This window comes from Ahaetulla prasina, chromosome 14 (genome assembly GCF_028640845.1).
Source record: "Ahaetulla prasina isolate Xishuangbanna chromosome 14, ASM2864084v1, whole genome shotgun sequence".
NCBI classification, from domain to species: domain Eukaryota; kingdom Metazoa; phylum Chordata; class Lepidosauria; order Squamata; family Colubridae; genus Ahaetulla; species Ahaetulla prasina.
Genome location: NC_080552.1, coordinates 2,875,200 through 2,898,270, shown reverse-complemented (window position 1 = coordinate 2,898,270; position 23,071 = coordinate 2,875,200). Strand labels below are relative to the sequence as shown.

At 42.9% G+C, this 23,071-nt stretch overlaps 1 protein-coding gene across 3 annotated transcripts in view; it reads right to left on the bottom strand.

The window, feature by feature from the left end:
* The window catches only part of LCMT1 (leucine carboxyl methyltransferase 1), a 41,741-nt gene extending 24,842 nt beyond the window's left edge, over positions 1-16,899 (bottom strand). For 2 of the 3 annotated variants that reach the window (XM_058157503.1, XM_058157501.1), the window contains exons 1-10: positions 16,651-16,899; positions 14,357-14,448; positions 14,063-14,184; positions 13,218-13,294; positions 11,056-11,117; positions 7,488-7,590; positions 6,990-7,110; positions 5,589-5,690; positions 4,214-4,305; positions 338-435 (exon numbers count right to left, since the gene is read on the bottom strand). In XM_058157503.1, the coding sequence (XP_058013486.1) occupies positions 338-435; positions 4,214-4,305; positions 5,589-5,690; positions 6,990-7,110; positions 7,488-7,590; positions 11,056-11,117; positions 13,218-13,294; positions 14,063-14,184; positions 14,357-14,448; positions 16,651-16,739 (958 nt within the window). In that variant the 5' untranslated portion in view covers positions 16,740-16,899. The remainder of the gene's footprint in view (positions 1-337; positions 436-4,213; positions 4,306-5,588; positions 5,691-6,989; positions 7,111-7,487; positions 7,591-11,055; positions 11,118-13,217; positions 13,295-14,062; positions 14,185-14,356; positions 14,449-16,650) is intronic. The other variant, XM_058157504.1, reaches the window with a different exon arrangement.
* Positions 16,900-23,071: the final 6,172 nt, after the last annotated feature.

The window sequence follows — 23,071 nt, the reverse complement described above, 5'->3', positions numbered from 1 at the left end:
ACAGCAAATAAAATTACTTTTACCTGCTGGGATGAAGGGGAAAGCTTCTGCTTCTTTATGTCTCTCTTTTTTCCCTTTTTTTTTTTTTTTTTGGTATTTTTCTATATTTTTAATGGCTTATATTGATTTTTTCCCTTTTCGTTTATATTTCTTAATAAAAATTATTTGGGGGAAAAATACTGACAAATCAAGACACATGTGGACCAACTGCCTCCAGGCACAACAACAAGCCACAAAGGTGTTTTTCCAAATGCCACTGGTCTGGAAAGGTCCAAGATCAGACAGCCTGCACTAGTCCTTCAAGCTCTGGAGCAAGAGATAAGAGGTAAGACCATACCTAAATTCTGGGAATCCTTGATAGCCCAGCACAGGCAGTAATGTTGCATGAGCTGCTCAAATGGTTCCTTCTCGTCCAGAAACTCAAGTGCCTCTACCCTGGAAGGAAGAAGACAAGACAGGCAGAAATAAGCTGCACTTAAGAGAGAATGGAGCTATCAGGATGGATTAGAGCAGAGGTTTTCAAACTTGGCAGCTTTAAGACTTGTGGATTTCAACTCCCAGAATTCTCCAGCCAGCTATGCTGGAGTTGAAGTCCACAAGTCTTAATGCTGCCAAGTTTGAAGACCTCAGGATTAGAGCCAGGGTCAAATTCCTAGCTAGGTCCAAAGCTCACAGGGAAGCTTTGAGCCAGGCCTCCTTGCACACATCAGCCCAACGCAAAATTCACGACTCAGATGAGAGCCAGTCCAAGGAGCCCAATAGAGGAACCTGGTGGTGCCTCTCAACAGCTAGATCACAATCTGTGAGTTGGGGAGCCAGATAACAAACCAAAAATTCTGAAATTTGGTTTCCACTCAAAACCTATTCTTAAGTTTTATACTATAGTATTTTCTTCCATCAGTTTTTGAAAGACAATTAAGAGTGGATAATTGACATGCCTTCTGTGAGGGCTACAGAGTACCATAAAACCAACATAGCCAAAGTTTTGCTCAACAAAGCCCAGCCTGTGTCCCCCATGGTTGAGACATTTGAAATTGGGGTTCAAAGGAAACCCTTAAGACACACACCCCAACATTGCTGTATTTACCAAATACCTAGGTCAAAGTTTTATACTGGTTTTGTTCCTTCCCCCCCCCAGCATTTTCAGGTTTCATTTCCTCACCAAAGTGGGTAGCTGACATGATCTGGGTGTTATGCTACAGAGCACCCCAAAATCAATTTGGCCCCATTGGCCATTTTCATTATTTTAAAATATCAAGCTTGCATAGTATGCAGGTTTTAGCTACAAAATCTCACTATAAAAAAAGTCATGTGATCAGACTCAAAGTCATTAAAATGTATTTCAACAGCTTTAGACTGATTTAGTTCAAATACTTAATAGTATTTTCAGTTATTCTATATTAAATGTAAACTTAATGAACTGATTACAAAGTAATGTAGTTCAGTTTACAAATCCCCCATTATTATTCTTCTCTTTTATATTAGGTAGGCACAGATGCTGTGGGGCCATGAAACTCTTCCAGCAGAGTCAGCAGCAACTCCTTAAAAGCAGGATTTTACTTTTCTGTGCTTTTAATTCCACAGGGCTCTTTGTTTTGAGGCAGATGGAGGCTTCCCAGTCCCAGGGGCATTTCAACAGCTTCGGCCATGTCTCATCCTTACGGTGAGACCGAGGAAAAGCCCTGGAACTGACCATTCTCACAGATCACGCAAATCCTTTTAAAAAAATCAATTAGGATAATTTTCGGATCTGAGCCTGTCTGGAGTAAACCAAACATAACTTTGCAAATTCTTATGTTAAAAAACTTTAAATGTGAACAAATCTAAGTCATTTGTAAAGTAACTTTGTATGATGATACAACTAGTATCTTCATACAAAGAAAGCAAATTTTATGTTAAATATAACAGAATTCTATTTAATGGACATTTAAAAACCCTTCACTGCATCCCTTTCTACACCAATGGGCCAATATTTATTTAGTGACAACTAATTGTAATCCCACTATCAAAATTTTCCAAATAGAACAATTGCTGTCTTTCTCCCTGGCAATAAGACAAAAATTTATTTCTAGATCACACAGTATTCATTTTTCCAACATTTTCTATTAACGTAAGAAGCATCAGTAAGATGCATTAGTGTCAAGTACAACATCAGTTACCCACTTTTAGAGGAGGAAAGAGATGGAAAACCTGGGCTTAAAGGAACAAACTGCAAAAAACTTTGGCAAAGGTTTTGGTGGTGGATGTGCAAACTCACCAATTCAGGAACAGAACGTTCCGTTGAACCCTGGAATGTTCCGTTCCCCCTCCAGACCTTGTCGTTCCGGGGGCAGTTTCCTGAAGTTATCAGTGAGTTCTGCACATTCCTGGTTTGGGGCGAATATAACAATGTTTTTAGATGCTGCATCTAAATCCTGATTTGACTTTTTGGTACCTCTTAAATCAGGGGTCTCCAACCTTGGCCACTTTAAGACTTGTGGACTTCAACTCCCAGAGTCCCTCAGCCAGCAAAGCTGCTGAGGAATTCTGGGAGTTGAAGACCACAAGTCTTAAAGTGGCCAAGGTTGGAGACCCCTGTCTTAAATACTAGGATAACCAATTAAGGCTTACTGGAACAGAAAGTATAAAACCATTATTACATTTTGGCATTAGCTGAGGCCATATTGGTTCGCAGGTGGTCTGCAGTTTTTGTACTCACTTTTAGGTGAGTGCAAAACCTTGGCTTGCTGGAGCAAAATGCTACAAAACCAAAGAGTATTTCACAATTAATTTCCACTCCACAACTCTTTGCTTATAGGAAACTTCTGGACTTGGCCTTCCTTGCTTTTTAACATCTACATGGGCCCTCTGTGATGTCCCATCTAAGACCAAAGAATCAGCAGCATTCAGGAGAGTTGGACATGCATTCTGGAGACACCTCTGGAGCCAGAGTAGTTCTCTCTGGAAACCAAGCTGAGCTCCACAGGTATGCTTTTGCTCACTCAGTTCAGTAAACCAATCAACCTCACCTGGCAAAAGCTGATGGAACCTCTCTTACACGCACTGGTTAAGACTACACTGCAGGATTCTTTGTTACTTATGTTCCAGGTTTGGCAATTTTAGAAAAAGTGGAGGGGGGGAGTTAGGCAATTTAAAAATAATTAAAATTAAAATTTTTGCAACAAATAGATCATAATTTACATGATTTAGATAATTTACTTCCAAATTTGGTTTCAAATGAGAGCCCCTGCTTTGGAAGAAGGCTAGCTCAAGTACTGCAATCCCACATTCCAGTCCAATCTTGGGACCTTCAGACCACTCTGTGGCCTGTCCTTTCGTATGCTCAGCACCTCCAGCTATCTCCACTAAGCACGTGGCTCATTCAGTGCTATCTGCCCTCTGTTTCTACTGTAAACAAACATGTCAGGGATCACCCTAAAATGCACAATAAATATAGAGTTTCGGATATAGCAATAGCACTGAAGACTTATATAATACCTCACAGTGCTTTCCAACCCTCTCTAAGCAGTTTACAGAGTCTGCCTATTGCCCCCAACTATTTGAGTCTTCATTTTATTGACTTCGGAAAGGTGAATGGCTGAGTCAACCTTGAGCTGGTCAGGATTGAACTCCTGACTGTGGGCAGAGTTAGCTTGTAATACTGCATTCTAACCACTGCTCCACCACAACTCTATAATATATAAACTATAGAGTATAGCGTAACTCTTAAAAACATCACCTTTGTGGGTTTTGTCATCATTATCACCTTGGCTCAAACCATAGTCAGAGGAAGTTTGCCTTTTCACTGAAGGTGAACAGCACAGTTTACCGGGTTACTGCAGTGCAGGTTAGCAGGTATGTGGGGTTTTTTTTCCAATCTAGGGTTGAGCGAGAGGGACTAGCCCAGAGTCCCCCAGGGAATTTTCTGCAGGGAATTTCCATGGCTGAGAAGGCACCAGGCCTCCCTCTTCCTAATCCAGCACCTTCACTGCTACCTATCCATTATCGATTATTCTTGTCTCCTCTCCCCCCCCCCAAACAACCCAGTGAGTTGGGCTGGGCTGAGAGTCACTGGCCCAAAACCACCTACCCAGCTGGCTACCTAAGGCAGGACTAGAACTCACTGTCTCCTCACTTCTAGGCCACCACTGCTCCAAACTCTCACATGCTTTATACACCTGTGTGTGCTCTCTTTCTCTCTCTCTGGATAAAAATAGCAAGAAGAGAAGCTCACCTTTTGATCTCATCTGATGGCAAACTCTGATAGACCTTCAGCATATCAAGACCATTTACTGTTTCCCAGCCATGTTGCAGGAACCGTTCCTTCTGCGAATGAAATGCAGGAGAAAAATCTGTTAAAGGCAGGTTTTCCAGGACTGAAAAAGAAGATTTTATTTATTTATTTATTTTATTTTTTATTTTATTTACATTTATATCCCGCCCTTCTCTGAAGACTCAGGGCGGCTTACAGTGTATAAGGCAATAGTCTCATTCTATTTGTATATTTTTACAAAGTCAATTTATTGCCCCCCCAACAATCTGGGTCCTCATTTTACCTACCTTATAAAGGATGGAAGGCTGAGTCAACCTTGGGCCGGGCTTGAACCTGCAGTAATTGCAGGCTGCTGTGTTTTAATAACAGGCTTCTATAGCCTGAGCTACCACGGCCCGTTAATAAAGATAAATCACTCAAAAGGTTACCTGCCATTCAGCTTAATATCTGAGTTGGGCAAGATACTAGAACAGGCTGCCAAGCAGTCAGTCTGAAAGTTCTTAGAAAAGGATGTCGCCACACAAAGAATTAACTGTCTGAAAGATCTGGAAAAGGTTTAGCTCCTTTTCAACCTTCAAAAAATTCTCTTTTTTTTAACCTTTAAATATCTGAAAGGATGTCACCAAGAAAAGAATCAAGACCTGCTCTCCATCTTTCCAGGTAATGGATACATAATGGGTAAAATAATGGATAAAACATCAAGGAAACAGAACCTGGTTGAACATCATGAAAAATCTTCTAACTGAAGGAAGAGCTCAGCAGGAAATAGCAGTTAAGGAAGGGCTGAACCGGCACCTCTCAGGGATACAGTCAGTTTACATTCCTTCTCTCCCTCTTTGCATGCAGGGAGTTAGACTCAGTGGTCTAAATGGTCCTGACCAACTCTACCGTCCTAAGGACAAAAATGGTGCTGCTCTCAGACTAAGAGGGCCACAAGGCCAGTCAGTTGGCTTTTGTATAATGTCAGCATGAGCAATCCCCTTTTCTCAAACTGGCACCTCTCCAAAACAAGGCCTGTTATGGCAGCAGCACCCAACCTTTTGGATGTCAGGGATCGGTTCTATGGAAGACATTTTTTCTGTGCACTGGGAGGGTCATGGTTTCGTGTGCTGCTTGGATCTCACACATGCGTGGATGGGCTTTTGCTTGTTTGTGCAGCCCAGTTCCTGGCGGGCCACAGACCAACCCTGGGGTTGGGGACTTCTGTGTTGTGGGACGGAACATGTAGAGCAAAGGACAGGGTGAAGTTGGGACCTGAATACAAAGCGTTTGGAGAAAGCCCTCCTCTTTTTTGGGGTGTTTACCAAGCTGAGTCCCACCGTCCAGGAAATCTGACCTGGGTCTCCAGAGATCTGCAAGCATCTGCACCAACCAGCTCGCACTGCTTGCTCTGCAAGTTCTCAATCATGATCTGTCCAAAGCGATCCAACATATTCACCTGGAAAGGACACAGGAAGGGTGCCAGCTGTCTTGCCATTCAGAGCACAAACGAGCATCTGTGCCAGCTCCAGCAACAGTCTGGAAGAGTGATGGGCTTTGGGGTTCCCTTCTCTGAAATTCAATAAAGCTGCTCAAGCTTTTCAGGGTTCAGCGTAAACCCAAAAAGGCATTCCAAACCCGACTTGCTAAATTTAAGACAGCTCTTAAAAGAGCAGCATCTTTCAGGTCCACGTGGAACCCTGGAACTCCTGGCTGCTCCAGCAGGTGGTAGAAAGGTACAGTCATTGTGCAACATTCAAAAGGTCCACAATCCTGCTATACCCGTATCTTTTTAATCTCTGCCCAGAACCTCCCTTTCATTCTTGGATGCACCCCTAGAAACCAGATTCTTACAACTCCCAGCTGGAATAGCAAACACATTGGGCATTGTGACAGCAGTAGTTACAGTTCTCCTAGATTTGTCATTTAAAGCAAATATCCAATGAGGGCTTATGTGCCAGAGCTTCCCACTAGGTGGAGTGTCCTGAAAGCTCAATAAATGCAAACAAATGGCCAAATCTGGTTTCTCAGTTCCTGATGAGACTGAAAAAATTTCTTCCCATTGCAGAACACACAGCAGTGGGATCCCAATACTTGGAGGAAATCACTTTTCTCAGTACTTATTGCCTGACACTGCACAATTGCTGAATGTTGTACAGATTTAAAGAATACTAAAGAATACTAAAAATAATGCTCACAGAGCAACTCAGTATGACCCCAAGTAATTGTCATCACACTCCAATTTGCAAAAGGGTCAGTCTAGTAATACTGAAAAAAAGAAAAGCAAACAGTGCTTTCATTTCCAGCTGTAACTGCTTTATTCCCAAAATAGCAGTATCAAATCTGTCACTTGCATCTTTCCTGAGAGCGGTTTATCCTTTTCATAAGGATGCAGCTGGCACCACTGTTAAAATGCCAGCATGTTAAGACTCAATGGATTAATATTTAACAAAAAAGTAAGGTTGTTTCCAGGGCTATATCTCTGAGTTCAACCACCTCTGACTCAGAAGCTCTTCTTCTCAAGAAATAATTAATCCAGCTTGAGAAGATCTCTGCTCTTGTATTGTGGGAAGCAATGCAGAAATAGCAAAAGTCAAACACGGACAAGAATAATGTCCTGCTGGGGGAACGGCTTTATAACCTCACCAAGCCCCAACCCTGAAGCAGCCATGTCCCAAACGGAGGCCATTTCTCTCTCCCTCTCTCTATTGCACACTTGGTTTGGGCACTGAAAGGGGAGTGGAGGAGCCTCGCTTACCTGCTCATAGTTGATAAACATGGCAGACCGAAACGTGGTTGTCACCCACTTGATGAGGCCACCTGAATGCTCCGTGGTCATGTAGATCAGCACACATTCCGTCATCAGGAGCGTTGGCAAACTTTTAAACAGGGAAAGAAGAAAGGACAAGGGATTGAAATAATTCAGGGTCCGTCCCCCACCCCCATCCCCGCATCTTCAATTCTAGGTACTGCAAGAAGTCCTGAAAAGATTGTCTTGTGTGTTCAGAAATGCCCTTTATACAATTTTAATTTATTCGAATTAGCTGCCCCCTGATTCCGGGCAGTGTGTCATAAAGCCAAGAATACAAAGTCAGAATGTGATAAATGTAAAAGAATAAAAAAGTAAAAAACCAAAACTGATGGCAGCTCGGGGTAACTACACCAGGGCCCCCCACCACCCAAGCCAGGGTTCGTTAAGGGTTTCCTGAATGCCATCAGGGTGGGAGCCATACAGAGATTCCGGTGCCCATCTTACTCTGGATCCATGTGGCATTTCTTCAGCTGTTCTTCCAATTTGGGCAGGTCTCGAAGATCACCTCCAACGATGGCATATCGGCTGGTATCCAAACTATGTGCGTCTGCAGAGGAATCACCAGGGACAGCTATTTTTAAATGCTCCCCAACTGAGGGGGCAAGGACAACCATGTCCCAAAAAGCAAGTAAGGAATCTTGCAGGTCTTGGGGTTTCTGATTCCGAGGCCCCTTTTTTCTCCATCTGTGGGAGGGTGGAAGGGGGGCAAAGGGGCTGGCAAACCCTTTCAACAGCTAATTCCTTTCGAAGGACTACCTGAGGAGCCGCCTCTAATGCCCACATTTTTCACAGAAGGAAAACTCTCAAGCCAGCCACAGATCCTCTGCTTTCAGAGGCAGGGAGATAACAAAATAAATTATTTTAGGGCAACAACATTGCGTTTCACCATTTTCAGAGAAGTTCATATTGACGGCAGCTGAGAAAGTTTACAGGCTTGAGCTTTGCAAACATTTTGAAGAATTTTAATCTCAAATCCAAACAATTTGGAACCCCTTCCTCTCATAAATCATAAAACAATTGTAGACATTTCCCTACGTTCTGTAGCCCATCCCACACTGATATGTTACTATCAACGAAAGCAGGCATTTTATGGAATACCTAGGAAATCTATAGAATGCCAAAAATGGGACATCAAAGAATTTAGCATTTCACACATTTCCTAGGCATTCTATGCAATGCCAGAAGGCAAACCATATAAATACTCCCACTAAAATGCCACTCAAGCCTTGCTTGTTACAAAACGTTTGTCAATAATGGTAATTTTCTCTGGTTTCTTTCAATTAAAAAAGTCCCGCATTTTATTTTGCATTTCTTCCTTAATTTTCAGATATGTATTTCAATAAAAGATTAGCCTTAACTGTAACCCAAACCCTTTTCATGGCTCTCTTTTCATATTTTGCCTAAATAGTTCTTGTCATTCTGCATAAAGCCTAGGTATTATATACAATGCCTAGGGTAAATATATAGCATCTTGAAATCATAGACATTTCATATTTTGCCTAAAATGGCTGATCTAAGGAAAAGAAGAATTAGGAGAGACATGATAGCAGTATTCCAGTATTTGAGGGGTTGCCACAAAGAAGAGGGGCTCAAATTATTCTCCAAAGCACCAGAGGGAAGAACAAGAAACAATGGATGGAAACTAATCAAGGAGAGAAGCAACCTGGAATTAAGGAGAAACTTCCTAAACAGTGAGGGCAATTAACCAGTGGAACAGAAGTTGCCTCCAGAAGTTATGGGGGCTTCATCACTGGAGGTTTTTAAGAAGAGTCTAGACTGTCACTTGTCTGAAATAGTATAGGTTCTCCTGCTTGAGCAGGGGGCTAGACTAGAAGACCTCCAACATCCCTTCCAGCTCCATTCCATTTCATCATGCATTCTATAGATTTCCTAGGCATTCTATACCAGGGGTCTCCAACCTTGGTCCCTTTAAGACTTGTGGGCTTCAACTCCCAGCTTTGCTGGCTGAGGGACTCTGAGAGTTGGAGTCCACAAGTCTTAAAGGGACCAAGGTTGGAGACCCCTGTTCTATACAATGCCAGCTTTTCACACATTACTGGTAATACACATAAATCAAACCCTTCACCCCCTTTTAATATTGTTTTATTGTATTATTATAAAACAAGAGCAGTACATTATTTGGGTATTTATTCAAAATGGACTAGAGTTTATTAACACTTTGATTATTTAACTTAATTATCAAGTTAAAACTTTAAAAATAAAAAAAAAGTTTGTCAATATGATTTGTATATTGTGTATTTGTATAATATATTGATAAACAAAGTTGCTTAAATTGTAAATTTTATTGTAAACGACTGCACAATACTTAAATTATTTGATACGTAGCAAAGGTTTCTATCTTAATAGTAATAATGTTTACTTACTGTTGTTTATACATCTTAGAAAGCTACTTCACAAAATTGTGTATTTCACTCCATCTTAAAACACACTTACTGTATTTTTCGGACTATAAGACACATCTCCCCCGCCCTTAAAAGACAGTGAAAATTTGGGTGCATTTTATACGCCAAATGAAGCCCCGCCCAGCCTCTCAAATGGAAGTTTCAGAGGCTGAAAAACCAAGGGGCAGAGCTTACAACCAACGAACCTGTTGCTAAAATTCATCTCTGGGAACAGCTGATTGGGGGTATTTCAGGAGGCCGATCCCCCCACCAATCAGATTTTTTCTTATTTTCCTGCCCAAAAACTAAGGTATAACTAAGGTTATACTCTGGTGCATCTTATAGTCCGAAAAATACGGTAAATCAAAGCAAAACACAAATTTATCATCCCAAGCCAAGATAAACCCTACTGCCATTTTTGTAAAGAGGGTCATATACTGAGGGCAAAAGATGTTCCCGCTAGGTAAATTAGAAAAAAAAAGGGTGTGTGTGGAATTATTTTTCATTCAGGACTCCAAGAAACCTGCTTCTCTGAGAAACGATTTGGGACTCTCCATAGTTGCTTCAACCCTCTGCAGGCATCCCATTTAATGAGAGGAGAAAACTATCAAACAAACCAATCTTTTTGGTACCAGGTGGAAGAGAAAAATGCTGCCAGGCAAGGCAGAGATCAGTGGGAGTTCAGCCAAGAGGATGAATGTTGAGAGGTGAATAGCACGAGTGGGAGGAGCTGGGGAGGTTGACTTAACAGTTGAAAAACCAAACCTGACAGAAACTGAAGGTTTACTAAAGAAATGTGACGGCACAAGGCTGTCCTTAAAAACTACGCTACCAGTGCTGATAACATGCCACTTAATGGGAGGAGGGAACCGGGCAGGGGGACGACCCACAGATCAGTCTAAACATGAAGCAGTCAGGGACTGGGCAAAGATAGCACTTACCCTGGCAGAAAAAAAAGGAAGGGCCAGGCCCCTGGAAGAATGTCATCAAGTAGGAAGCACATTCCCAAACCCCTTTATGGTCATGCAGCTGGCGTGATTTCAGGGAAGAGAAGGCCAGCTCAGACCCTGCGTCCTTTCAGCAGCTGCAGGTACAAGCAGAACTTGCGGATTTTGTGGAAAAGGGGGGACTTGAGGGCACTGAACCCTGGAAGCCAAAGTCCCATGGGAGGACCAGAAGGCAAAGAGGATTTCCGAGGGGATTTGATCTCAGTCCTAATCTTGGTCAGACCCTGCCCACTACAAATCCAACCGGGTCACTATCTCCAGTCACGATGGGAGGCCTCCCTAGTGATGCCATTGCAGGGGTGAGCAAACATGTCAGGTCAGATCAAAATCATGTCTTTTAAAACAACCCAACTGACTGGCTCCTCAAACTAACAAAGGGAGAGACTAAGTTCAGAATTTTACAAATCCATCATTTGTTGGGGGGGGGGGGGGGTTCGCTTTTTTTTATTTTGTAGAATTGAATTCCTATTCTGGTGTTGATGAGGGAGATGCAGCCACTGGCTGGTCAAAGAAAACAAGGGAAGAACAAACATCCTGACTTAACCCCACAGAGGAAACGTGAGAGAAGTCTAGAAAAGCTGCCCTGCTCCAACAGGGACTCACCTATGAGAACAGTCTCCCCTGAATGGCTTTCCATGATCGGTTTGGAGAGAGGAGGCTTTGATCTGTGAAGGAGGAACAGAAAGGGAAAAGAGAGCCCATGAGTCACCAGGGAAAGCATTATGGTTCCTACACCAAAACCAGAACGGGTCTGGGCTTTCTGAAAACAAGCGAAGGGAGTGGGCTGCAGGATCACCTTCTGCACTGGAATAAGTGAAGAAGTAACCGAAACAAAATAGAGGCTGAGAGCTACTCGTGTGCTTGTCTGAATCAAAGGGACTTTCCCAGAGCCAAACATCCGCAGGTGATGCTGGACGGGAAAGGCAAAGCAACAGAGATGCTTTCAAGAGGAAGAAAGACGATGCAATCGTCATTGTTCAGAATTAATGTATCCATTGCAAGTACTGCAAATCTGTATGGCAGAAATTACAGGTAATCCTTGATTTACAACCACAATTGAGTTGAAAATTTCTGTTGCTAAGCAACACGATTGAGTTTTGCCCCATTTTACGACCTTTCTTGCCACAATTGTTAAGTGAATCACTGTAGTTGTTAAGTTAGTAACACAGTTGTTACGTGAATCTGGCTTCCTCAGTTTGTCAGAAGGTCACAAAAGGAGATCACGTGACCCCGGGACACTGCAACAGTCATAAATATGAGTCAGTTGCCAAGCGTCCAAACTTTGATCATGTAACCATACGGATGCTCCAATGGTCATAAGTGTGAAAAACGGTCATGTCATTTTTTTCAGTGCCGTTATAACGTTGAACAGTCCCTTAATGAACTGTTATAAATTGAGGACTACCTGTAATTTGAAGAATTCTTTAAAAATACTTTGACACACCTTGAGTTTGTTTTGAAATCCCAAGATTATATATTTAAGGACATTCACTCTTTTTTACTAACACAGAGAACATTCATGCAATGTTCTCTCGCCAACCTGCCGGACGCACTCTAGACAACTCTATTTATTTATTAAGGAATAGACTCCCTGGACCCAGGACTTGGCTATACATCTCTGTTAACTAACCAGACATTGCTTAACTTAGCTTGAACCTATCAGAAATCTCTGACACTTAAACTAGATAATTACCGGTAGTTTCAGATTTATTAGAAAGTAAAATTATTTTCATGCTTGTCTTTGTTTTACATTTTATTTAAGAGGACTGCATTATATATAGTTTTAAGAATGCTTGTTTGTTAAATATATTTCTGATTATTACAGCAATACTTTGGTCTGTGCTAAACCTTAAATCGAGCAATATATGAAAGTAGTTTTTTATAGCTATAATTGTTTGACTGATTGCATTTATAAGCTAAGGCTATCCTATTTAAACATATTACAGTAATTAGGGTATACAAATAAGACATTATAAGCTTCTGCATAATTATTTGTGGTCATTTTTGCATGTCTCTGTTTTTCTATTGCCTTCTCTGGCAGCATGATGCAAAAGATTAGAATTATTTCTTTTGTATGGGAAAGGAAGATTTCCTATTACTTGTTTTGTTAACAGACTGATTAAGTTATTGTCATTGCACCTCGTACAATGAAATTAAATGCCATCTTCTGTTTGTCTATCTGTTTGCTTTTAATTGGGTAAGAACTTATTTGATGAAGGAAACATTCCTGCTTCTCAATTGTTTAAAACAATCTTCTGCAAAATAATCATAGCAGCTTTAAAGGCCACCATTATGAAATTATAACTAAAGTTCACCTTCCTATTTTCAAATTAACATAAAAAAGGGGGGAAATCTATCCTCTTCAACTATATGTGATAGCAGCTACAAGGAACTCTCACTTGTCCCAATATACTGACAAAAAGAATGGCATCCTTTCTTGCGTTTTGGCAAAACAGCAACTACTGTGCAGAGCTCTTGCTTTGGAGCAAACAGGAGATGTGAAATGGCAGAAACGAACAAAAACTCCATCAAACAGTCACAATAGTATAGTCACATCTAATCGGGTAACACTCTATAAGCGCAATTAGTAGGATAGCAGATAAGATTTTACATATACTCTCTTGTGTTACATCATATTTTCACAACAAAGTAATTAAAATATAACTATTTTAGTATCACCTCTAGTCATTTTGTTCTAAAATTCTTCTCCAAAGACAAATGCATTTATTCAGTTGCTCAAATATAATACAGATTCCAGCACTTACTTGATGTAGTGAATTTTCCTTGATACTATAGATGGAAAATCAACTTCAAAGTATTTCAAAGGAAGAAGATTCTCATCCTGAAAAGAGGGAGAGAAACACATAAATTCCAATATTTTTACTGAGAGCAAAAGAAACATCCCATTGCTTTGCTTTAGGTCCTGACTTTTGTGACTTCAAGGTTATTACAGTAGGATTCTGGAATCATAGTTAGGCACGTCTTTCTCTTGTTCATACTATATTCCTAAACCGAATTCCCCCACCTATTCTAAGCAAAAAATTGGGGGAAAGATGGAAGCAATCACCCAACCCCAATAATCTGCTTGAGAGATGTTAGATGGGCAGATTTACACTTTTCCTGGCAATCCTATTCAATAACGTTGATTTACTAGTAAGAGAAAAAGTAGAGAGACTTCCAGGAGCATGTGCACTCTGCAGATCATGAAATGCTCAGCTATGCCCAAGCTTAGTGGCTGCATGTTATTTTCTAGAAACGATTTTCACAAATCATACACCTCCAACAAACTGCTTTGTAAGTATCCTGTGAATTATCCTGTGAATTAGAATGGATAGCTGAATTCTCTGGAACATAAACCACACTTACACTGTTCTGTTGTAAGACAGAAATCTGGTGTCCTTAATATATTTTGGATAACAAGGCCCCATAACCCTTTGACTTCAACTATATTGGATGGAGTTGGTGACACTTGACATCCAAATTATCTAGAGGATAACAGTTTGCCTACCTCTTCATTATATAATCAATAAAAGGGGGGGAGGGGGAAGGAATGAAGTATTTTAGAAATTATAATCCGAGATCACACTTGAGATAACATAAGCTATTTCACCTTTAATTTCCAAAACAGAGTATCCATGCCGGCACCAAGATTTATAATTTGGCAATTGCATTTTGTCTTTTCTAAGAAAGCCTTAAGTAAACGACCAACTCCTTGGACCCGGGCATAATACCCTTAGAAAAACAAAGCAAAAACAACAACCAATTAGTTGACAATTTTTAGCTTTGAAAGCATTTGAAAATGATTTTGTTAATTAGCTCCCATCCACCACCCACCTCTTCTGTTCTTTTTGCTGTATGTTAATGAAGCAACACAAATTGGCCCACACATTTGTTTATAACCTACCACGGCTGATTTCAGGTGCCTTCCTTTCTTTTGGATGGCTTACAAAATGTTCAATGTAAGGGTCTTTCCAGTAGCCAACACTTACAGCATACCTGACCACAAAAAGAAAAACTGTTTTAACAAATCCAATTCCATTGAAAACAAAATATTTTAAACAAAACCAAACATACACTATATGAATATCAGTCTAAATTAGAAAAGTAGATCTTTAAATAAATTAGGCTAATTAATACTGTTATTCTATGCTTAAGAGATGGCAAAGAGCCTCTCAAAATATTTATGACTTTCAGAAGCAGCTCTCAAAAGGCAGGTAGGAGTAGAAAAGTGTGGACCATCAATCTAGGAGAAAACCACTGGATCAAAACCAAGTTTGTACATATCTGTATGCAAGGAGAGAGCTAGTGTAATAGGACTAGATAAAATATCTGCTTATGGCAGAAATCAATATTAAAGCATCCCCTATAAATGGCTTAGGACCGGGGTATTTGCGAGACTGCCTTCTGCCAACCGATTGCCTCCCAACGACCTGTGCGCTCCCACAGAGCGGGCCTCCTCAGGGTGCCGTCGACCAAACAATGTAGGTTGGCGGCCCCCAGGGGGAGGGCCTTCTCTGTGGCGGCACCAGCCCTATGGAAAGAGTTACCTCCGGGGTTACGCCAACTCTCCGACCTCCGGGCCTTCAAGCGTGAACTAAAGACTTTATTATTTCACCGAGCGGGACTAGCCTAAGAATGTATTTTAGCAAAATTTTAATGGGTTTTTAATCGGTCTTCGACCATTTTAGTGATTTGGCCACTAAATATTTGTTTTTAAATTGTTTTTAAATAGTGTTTATTTATTATATTTATATCATAGTGTTATGTGTATTTTAATATTGGCTGTACACCGCCCTGAGTCCTTCGGGAGATGGTGCGGTATAAAAATGTAATTATAAATAAATAAATAAAATAAATAAGTACCCAGCTTTTGTTTAAAGACATTAAGTGGGGTGCCCCAAACATGGCACAATAGTTGAGGTTACCATTCTGCTATTGAGAATAGAGTTATTACTTTGTGGAACTGATTTGGAACATACAAAAATTCCTTAATTGATGCTGGCTGAAAGTACAGGTAATCCTCAATTTATGACAATTGAGCCCAAAATTTCTGTTGAGATATTTGTTAAGTGAGTTTTGCCCCATTTTATGACTTTTCTTGCCTCAGTTATTAAGTGAATCACTGCAGTTGTTAAGTGAATTTGGCTTCCTCAATGACTCTGCTTGTCAGAAGATCGCAAAAAGCAATCACCTGGTCCTAGGACACTGCCACCGTCATAAATATGAACCAATTGTCAAGCATCAGGATTTCAATCACATGAGCATGGGGATGCTGTGAAAAATGGCCATAAGTCACTCCCCCCCCCCGGAACTTGGAATGGTCACTAAATGAACTGTTGTAAGTTGAGGGCTACCTGTACCCTTATCATTTTGGCAACCAAGTCATGATGTTGATTTATAACCAGCTTATGATCATCTACATTCCTAGCCCCCTCCCCCCAATACAAACAATAAATAACGCTCTTCTAGATGGCTGGAGAAAAAGCAAAGATCCCGGAGGTCCAAATCTCCCTCCAGCCATTAAGCTGCGGGGTTCGCTCTTCTCAAGTGGGAGACGAGAACCGAGGGAATGGCTTGGATTGTGAAGGAAAAAGAGCAGCCAGTAAACCAGACACTCGCTCTGAGGCAGCCAGCGGCATTCATGCCCTCTTGCTGCAGGTTTTACACAGTTAACAAGCGATGGTTTTGCAGCTGGCCCTTTCCGGGGTGGTCTGGGAATTGGACCCACCGCCCAGATGTCACCTCATCCACGGCAATTGATGGAGCTCACAGAAGGCATGAAACCGGGTGGCAACCACCGTGGCTGAGCGCAACTGCATCGCCTCAGGCATAAAATCTTCTCTGGCCCAGCTGGAGACCCCGTGGGTGGCCCTCAGGGGGGCTTTGGGACCACCCTGGCTAGCCTGAGATCTCCTAGTGCAGGGGTCTCCAACCTTGTCAACTTTAAGCCTGGCGGACTACAACTCCCAGAATCCCCCAGCCAGCTTTGCTGGGAGTTGAAGTCCGCCAGGCTTAAAGTTGACAAGGTTGGAGACCCCTGTCCTAGTGGTCTCCCATCCGGGCCTGTGGGTGCCAAGCTCCTTCCCAGACTCAGCGAGCCATAATCCGCCCACCCCGATTAACCGGCCCTGCCGGCCGAGGAAGGGGCCTCCCGGCGGAAGGGCCGCCCGCCCGCCCTCGCCCACCCCGCTGCTTCACCGCTTGCAGTGGGAGGCGACGTCACAGGTGCTCCGCACGGCCTCGTCGAAGACGTCGGTGCCCACCAGGTCTCGGGAAGGGCCGGCCATGGCTGCTCAGCGAAGGGACGCCGGAGAGGAGCGCGGGCCGCCCATGCCGGGCCGACGCCGCCGAGGGTCCCCTCAGAGCGCGACGTTGCCGGCACCGGCCAGCAACGCGCTCCCCCATTGGCCGGGCCAGGAAGCGGCCCTTAGGAGGCTGCACGACGGCGTTCTCCCCGCCCCTTTCTCTTCCTATTGGCCAGGCTGTTGCCCATAGCCAATCAAGGGCGATGCGCGCCCTGTCGCGCGTGGTGCGAAAAGCAAAGTGCGCCGGGAATTGTAGTCCTCTTCTGAAAGGGGGCGTGTTTTCTGGTAGAGGACGGAAACAGCCCCTCGGCATTATGGGAATTGCAGTCTTACTCGCGAGCTTCGCGGACTATCGAGAAAGGGAACCAAAGCTCCAAGTATGCCGAGATCCGCGTGTTGCTCGTTTCCCACGATCGGCTGGCTGAAAGTACAGGTAATCCTCAATTTATGACAATTGAGCCCAAAATTTCTGTTGAGATATTTGTTAAGTGAGTTTTGCCCCATTTTATGACTTTTCTTGCCTCAGTTATTAAGTGAATCACTGCAGTTGTTAAGTGAATTTGGCTTCCTCAATGACTCTGCTTGTCAGAAGATCGCAAAAAGCAATCACCTGGTCCTAGGACACTGCCACCGTCATAAATATGAACCAATTGTCAAGCATCAGGATTTCAATCACATGAGCATGGGGATGCTGTGAAAAATGGCCATAAGTCACTCCCCCCCCCGTAACTTGGAATGGTCACTAAATGAACTGTTGTAAGTTGAAGGCTACCTGTACCCTTATCATTTTGGCAACCAAGTCATGGTGTTGATTTATAACCAGCTTATGATCATCTACATTCCTAGCCCCCTCCCCCCAATACAAACAATAAATAACGCTCTTCTAGATGGCTGGAGAAAAAGCAAAGATCCCGGAGGTCCAAATCTCCCTCCAGCCATTAAGCTGCGGGGTTCGCTCTTCTCAAGTGGGAGACGAGAACCGAGGGAATGGCTTGGATTGTGAAGGAAAAAGAGCAGCCAGTAAACCAGACACTCGCTCTGAGGCAGCCAGCGGCATTCATGCCCTCTTGCTGCAGGTTTTACACAGTTAACAAGCGATGGTTTTGCAGCTGGCCCTTTCCGGGGTGGTCTGGGAATTGGACCCACCGCCCAGATGTCACCTCATCCACGGCAATTGATGGAGCTCACAGAAGGCATGAAACCGGGTGGCAACCACCGTGGCTGAGCGCAACTGCATCGCCTCAGGCATAAAATCTTCTCTGGCCCAGCTGGAGACCCCGTGGGTGGCCCTCAGGGGGGCTTTGGGACCACCCTGGCTAGCCTGAGATCTCCTAGTGCAGGGGTCTCCAACCTTGTCAACTTTAAGCCTGGCGGACTACAACTCCCAGAATCCCCCAGCCAGCTCTGCTGGGAGTTGAAGTCCGCCAGGCTTAAAGTTGGCACGGTTGGAGACCCCTGTCCTAGTGGTCTCCCATCCGGGCCTGTGGGTGCCAAGCTCCTTCCCAGACTCAGCGAGCCATAATCCGCCCACCCCGATTAACCGGCCCTGCCGGCCGAGGAAGGGGCCTCCCGGCGGAAGGCCCGGCCGCCCGCCCCGCTGCTTCACCGCTTGCAGTGGGAGGCGACGTCACAGGTGCTCCGCACGGCCTCGTCGAAGACGTCGGTGCCCACCAGGTCTCGGGAAGGGCCGGCCATGGCTGCTCAGCGAAGGGACGCCGGAGAGGAGCGCGGGCCGCCCATGCCGGGCCGACGCCGCCGAGGGTCCCCTCAGAGAGCGACGTTGCCGGCACCGGCCAGCAACGCGCTCCCCCATTGGCCGGGCCAGGAAGCGGCCCTTAGGAGGCTGCACGACGGCGTTCTCCCCGCCCCTTTCTCTTCCTATTGGCCAGGCTGTTGCCCATAGCCAATCAAGGGCGATGCGCGCCCTGTCGCGTGTGGTGCGAAAAGCAAAGTGCGCCGGGAATTGTAGTCCTCTTCTGAAAGGGGGCGTGTTTTCTGCTAGAGGACGGAAACAGCCCCTCGGCATTATGGGAATTGCAGTCTTACTCGCGAGCTTCGCGGACTATCGAGAAAGGGAACCAAAGCTCCAAGTATGCCGGGATCCGCGTGTTGCTCGTTTCCCACGATCGGCTGGCCGCTGAAACAATCCCCCATTTTCGTCATCCTGTCACATTTACGTACTATATATAATATTTTGTCGGTGTTTCTCAACCTGAGCAACTTTAAGATGTATGGACTTCAGTTCCCAGAATTCCCCAAGGAGAGCCTGGGAGCTAAAATCCACACATCTTAAAGTTACTCTTATTAAGAAACACTGCATGACAGTACAATGCATACATGAAAGTTCGCTGACAAAGCCATGTTTTAAAGGCTTTAAAAAGGGACGCTCAGGGGCTAGGACGTTGAGCTTGTCGATCGAAAGGTTGGCAGCTCAGTGGTTCGAATCCCTAGTGCTGCCGTTAACGGGGTGAGCTCCCGTGACTTGTCCCAGCTTCTGCCAACCTAGCAGTTCGAAAGCACGTAAAAAATGCAAGTAGAAAAAATAGGGACCACCTTTGGTGGGAAGGTAACAGCGTTCCGTGCACCTTTGGCGTTGAGTCATGCCGGCCACATGACCACGGAGACGTCTTTGGACAGTGCTGGCTCTTCGGCTTTGAAACGGAGATGAGCACCGCCCCCTAGAGTCAGCAACGACTAGCACCTATGTGCGAGGGGAACCTTTACCTTTCCCTAAATAACAGGGTCACGGCTGATAAGCTGGCCCGCAGAGCGGGTGCGGGCATTTAATTATACCTGTCATCAAGTCCATGTCATGTCATCAAGTCCAACAGGAGACCTACGTTGCATGTGCTGTCCATCATTCCATCTGGCAGGAGCAAGATTCTGCCTTTTCTGCTGTGGTTCCCACCTTCTGGAACATCACATCATCCCATCCCACCCCTAGCCCCATTCCCCCTCAACCCATTCCTGTTACTCTTCTGGAAAGCCTGTAAAACATGTTTTTCCAGCAACCTTGTAGATCCATGGGGATCCTTCAGGGTGGCTGCAGATGTTAGGGGACTGTTATTTTCCCACAATCTTTTTGTAACGTGGGAGTAGGAATGGATTTCCAGAGAAAAATTGCAGACTACAGGAACCAGGTGCACCAATCAGGTGACCTTGAGGACACAGATAAACCTCCAAGTGCTTCAACGATCCTCAAAAAGGATGCAAATGTCCAGCTGTCTGCAAGGAATATAAATCCTTCCATTCCTCACTATCCTGTCAGAGCTGAAGAAGCTTCTTGGATGAGAAGGAAAACGTCTTCAAAAGAAAAAAAAAAAACAAAGTCCAGTTGCTTCCTGAAAAAGCATCTTTGGAACAACCACAACCTGGATGACAGAGAATCTCTACAGACTTTTTGTAACATGCTTTTATTTTTATTCATGGGGTGTGATGCTAGTTCACCTCCTCGTGGTGCACCCTGGATAGCAAAGTAGTGTGAACCAAGACTAACAACAAGTGGCAACCAGACTATATTTCCTGGCTCTCTAGGGATAAACAACTATAGGTCTATGTATTTGTCATATGCTAAATAAAAATAAATATTTATTAATGTTCCAGAGTTTTAAAGAGTATACTATTTTAACTGTTATTGTGGTTACACATTGAGATTATTTATTTATTTATTTATTTGTCACAACTATATATAAGCATAAGCATGAAATAACTATACGATATATAAGCATAAATATAATCATAAGTATGTAATAACTATATGAAATTGGATACAATCAAAGGGAACATTAGGACAGGAACGGTAGGCTCGTTGGTGCTTTTTTTTTTTCTCATTGCCATATGTTCTCCACATTTTATTCACAGTTGGATATCTTAGATGTTGTATCTTTCTTCCTTTTTTTTTTTTTTTAGTAAAAAAGTTTTATTTTTACAATCATGTCAAACAACTCATTCAATGTACAGTTATATACATTTAGTCGGGCCTGCCCAGTCACCACCCCCCTTTTTAACACTCTTCCCTCTTCTACCTTCTTTTACTTTCCTGACCTTCCTCTCCTTCTCTTATCTACATCCTCTCCTCCCTCCACCCTACACCTTCCTTCTCCCTCTTCTACCCCTCTTCCTTCCTCTTCTCCTCTTTCCTACCAACGAGTAGTAGGCTCGTTGGTGCTCTTATGCACGCCTCTTATAGACCTCTTAGGAATGGAGTGAGGTCAATAGTAGATAGTTTTTGGTTAAAGCTTTGGGGATTTTGGGAAGAGACCACAGAGTCAGGTAGTGCATTCCAGGCATTAACAACTCTGTTACTGAAGTCATATTTTCTGCAATCAAGATTGTAGCGGTTCACATTAAGTTTAAATATATACTTACAGCCTAGGAAGTGGGGAGCTTCCCATCTGATTCCTTCACTAACTTCATTAGTGCATCTGATCTAACTCTAAATCATGTTGCATCTTATTTATTTTATTTAGTTATTTATTTTGTCACACAGTATATATAAGCATAAGCATGAAATTACTATACAATATATAAGTATATATATAAGAATGAGTATGTAATAACTATATTAATTAGATATAACAAAAGGAAACATTAGGACAGGAACAGTAGGCACGTTTGTGCTCTTATTTATTTATTTATTTTTATATTATGTATTTTATATTTAAATTTAGGCCATATGGAATAAGTTTTTTAAATAGTTTTTATTGTGATATATTGTATTGTTTTACTTGGCTGTTCACCTCCTTGAGTCCTTCGGGAGAAGGGCGGTATAAAAATTAAAATATTATTATTATTATAATATTATTATTATTATTATGCACGCCCCTTACAGACCTCTTAGAAATGGGGTGAGGTCAATAGTAGTTTTTGGTTAAAGCTTTGGGGATTTTGGGAAGAGACCACAGAGTCAGGTAGTGCATTCCAGGCATTAACAACTCTGTTTCTGAAGTCATATTTTCTGCAATCAAGATTGTAGCGGTTCACATTAAGTTTAAATCTATTGTGTGCTCATGTATTGTTGTGATTGAAGCTGAAGTAGTCTTCAACAGGAAGGACGTTGTAACAGATGATTCTATGAGTTAAACTCAGGTCATGTCGAAGGCGGCGGAGTTCTAAATTTTCTAGTCTTTTACAGGAAGGATATTGCAATAGATGATTCTGTGTGTTAAATACAGGTCTTGTCAGAATCGGCGGAGTTCTAAGTTTTCTAAATCCAGGATTTCAAGTCTGGTGGCATAAGGTATTTTGTTGTAATCAGAGGAGTGGAGAACTCTTCTTGTAAAATATTTCTGTACACGCTCAATTGTATTAATGTCTGAAATGAGATATGGTTCCAGACAGGCGAGCTGTATTCAAGAATTGGTCTAGGAAATGTTTTATATGCTCTGGTTAGTAGTGTAATCTTTCTGGAGAAGAAGCTACGCAAAATTAAGTTTACAACTCTTAAAGCCTTTTTGGCGATGTAGTTGCAGTGGGCTTTGGCACTTAGATCGTTTGATACTAAAACTTCAAGGTCTTTGACGGGGTGAGGGTCATCTACAAGTAATGTCCATCAAGCTTGTATTTAGTGTTCTGATTCTTTTTTTCAATGTGTAAGACTGAACATTTGCTGGTTGAGATTTGGAGTTGCCACGTTTTTGATCATTCCAACACAAAGTCAAGGTCTTTTTGAGGGGTAGCTGTATTGTTGGTAAATAGTTTAACATCGTCAGCAAAGAGAACACAATTGCTTATAATATGGTCACAAAGATCATTAATGTATAATATGAAGTGTTGGTCCAAGAACGCTGCCTTGGGGAACGCCGCTATTGACAGGAACAGGATTTGATAGGGCACTGCCTGTTTTGACCACTTGTTGTCTGTTTGACAGGAACGCTGTTATCCAATTGTAGAGGGGTCCGAAGATGCCGTAGGATTTTAGTTTTAGGAGAAGTCTGTCATGTACCACAGAGTCAAAAGCTTTACAGAAGTCTATGTAAATTTCATCTATTGCTTTGCCCTGATCAAGATTTGTAGTCCATATGTTTTTGCAGTGCAGAAATTGTAAATTACAGGGTAATTTTTTTCTGAAACCAAATTGTTTATTAGAGAGTAGGTTGTTTGTTTCTAGATGGAGGATAATGGATTGGTTGGTGATAGATTCCCCTACTTTGCAGGTGACGCAGCATAAAGAGATTGGTCTGTAATTTTCAACTAGGCTGGGGTCTCCTTTTTTGAAGACAGTGATGACCGTGGCTAGTGACCAAAGTTTGGGAAGGGAGCTGGTTGTGAAAGCTTTTTCAAAGATTATGCTTAGGGGTTCTGCTATATTAATG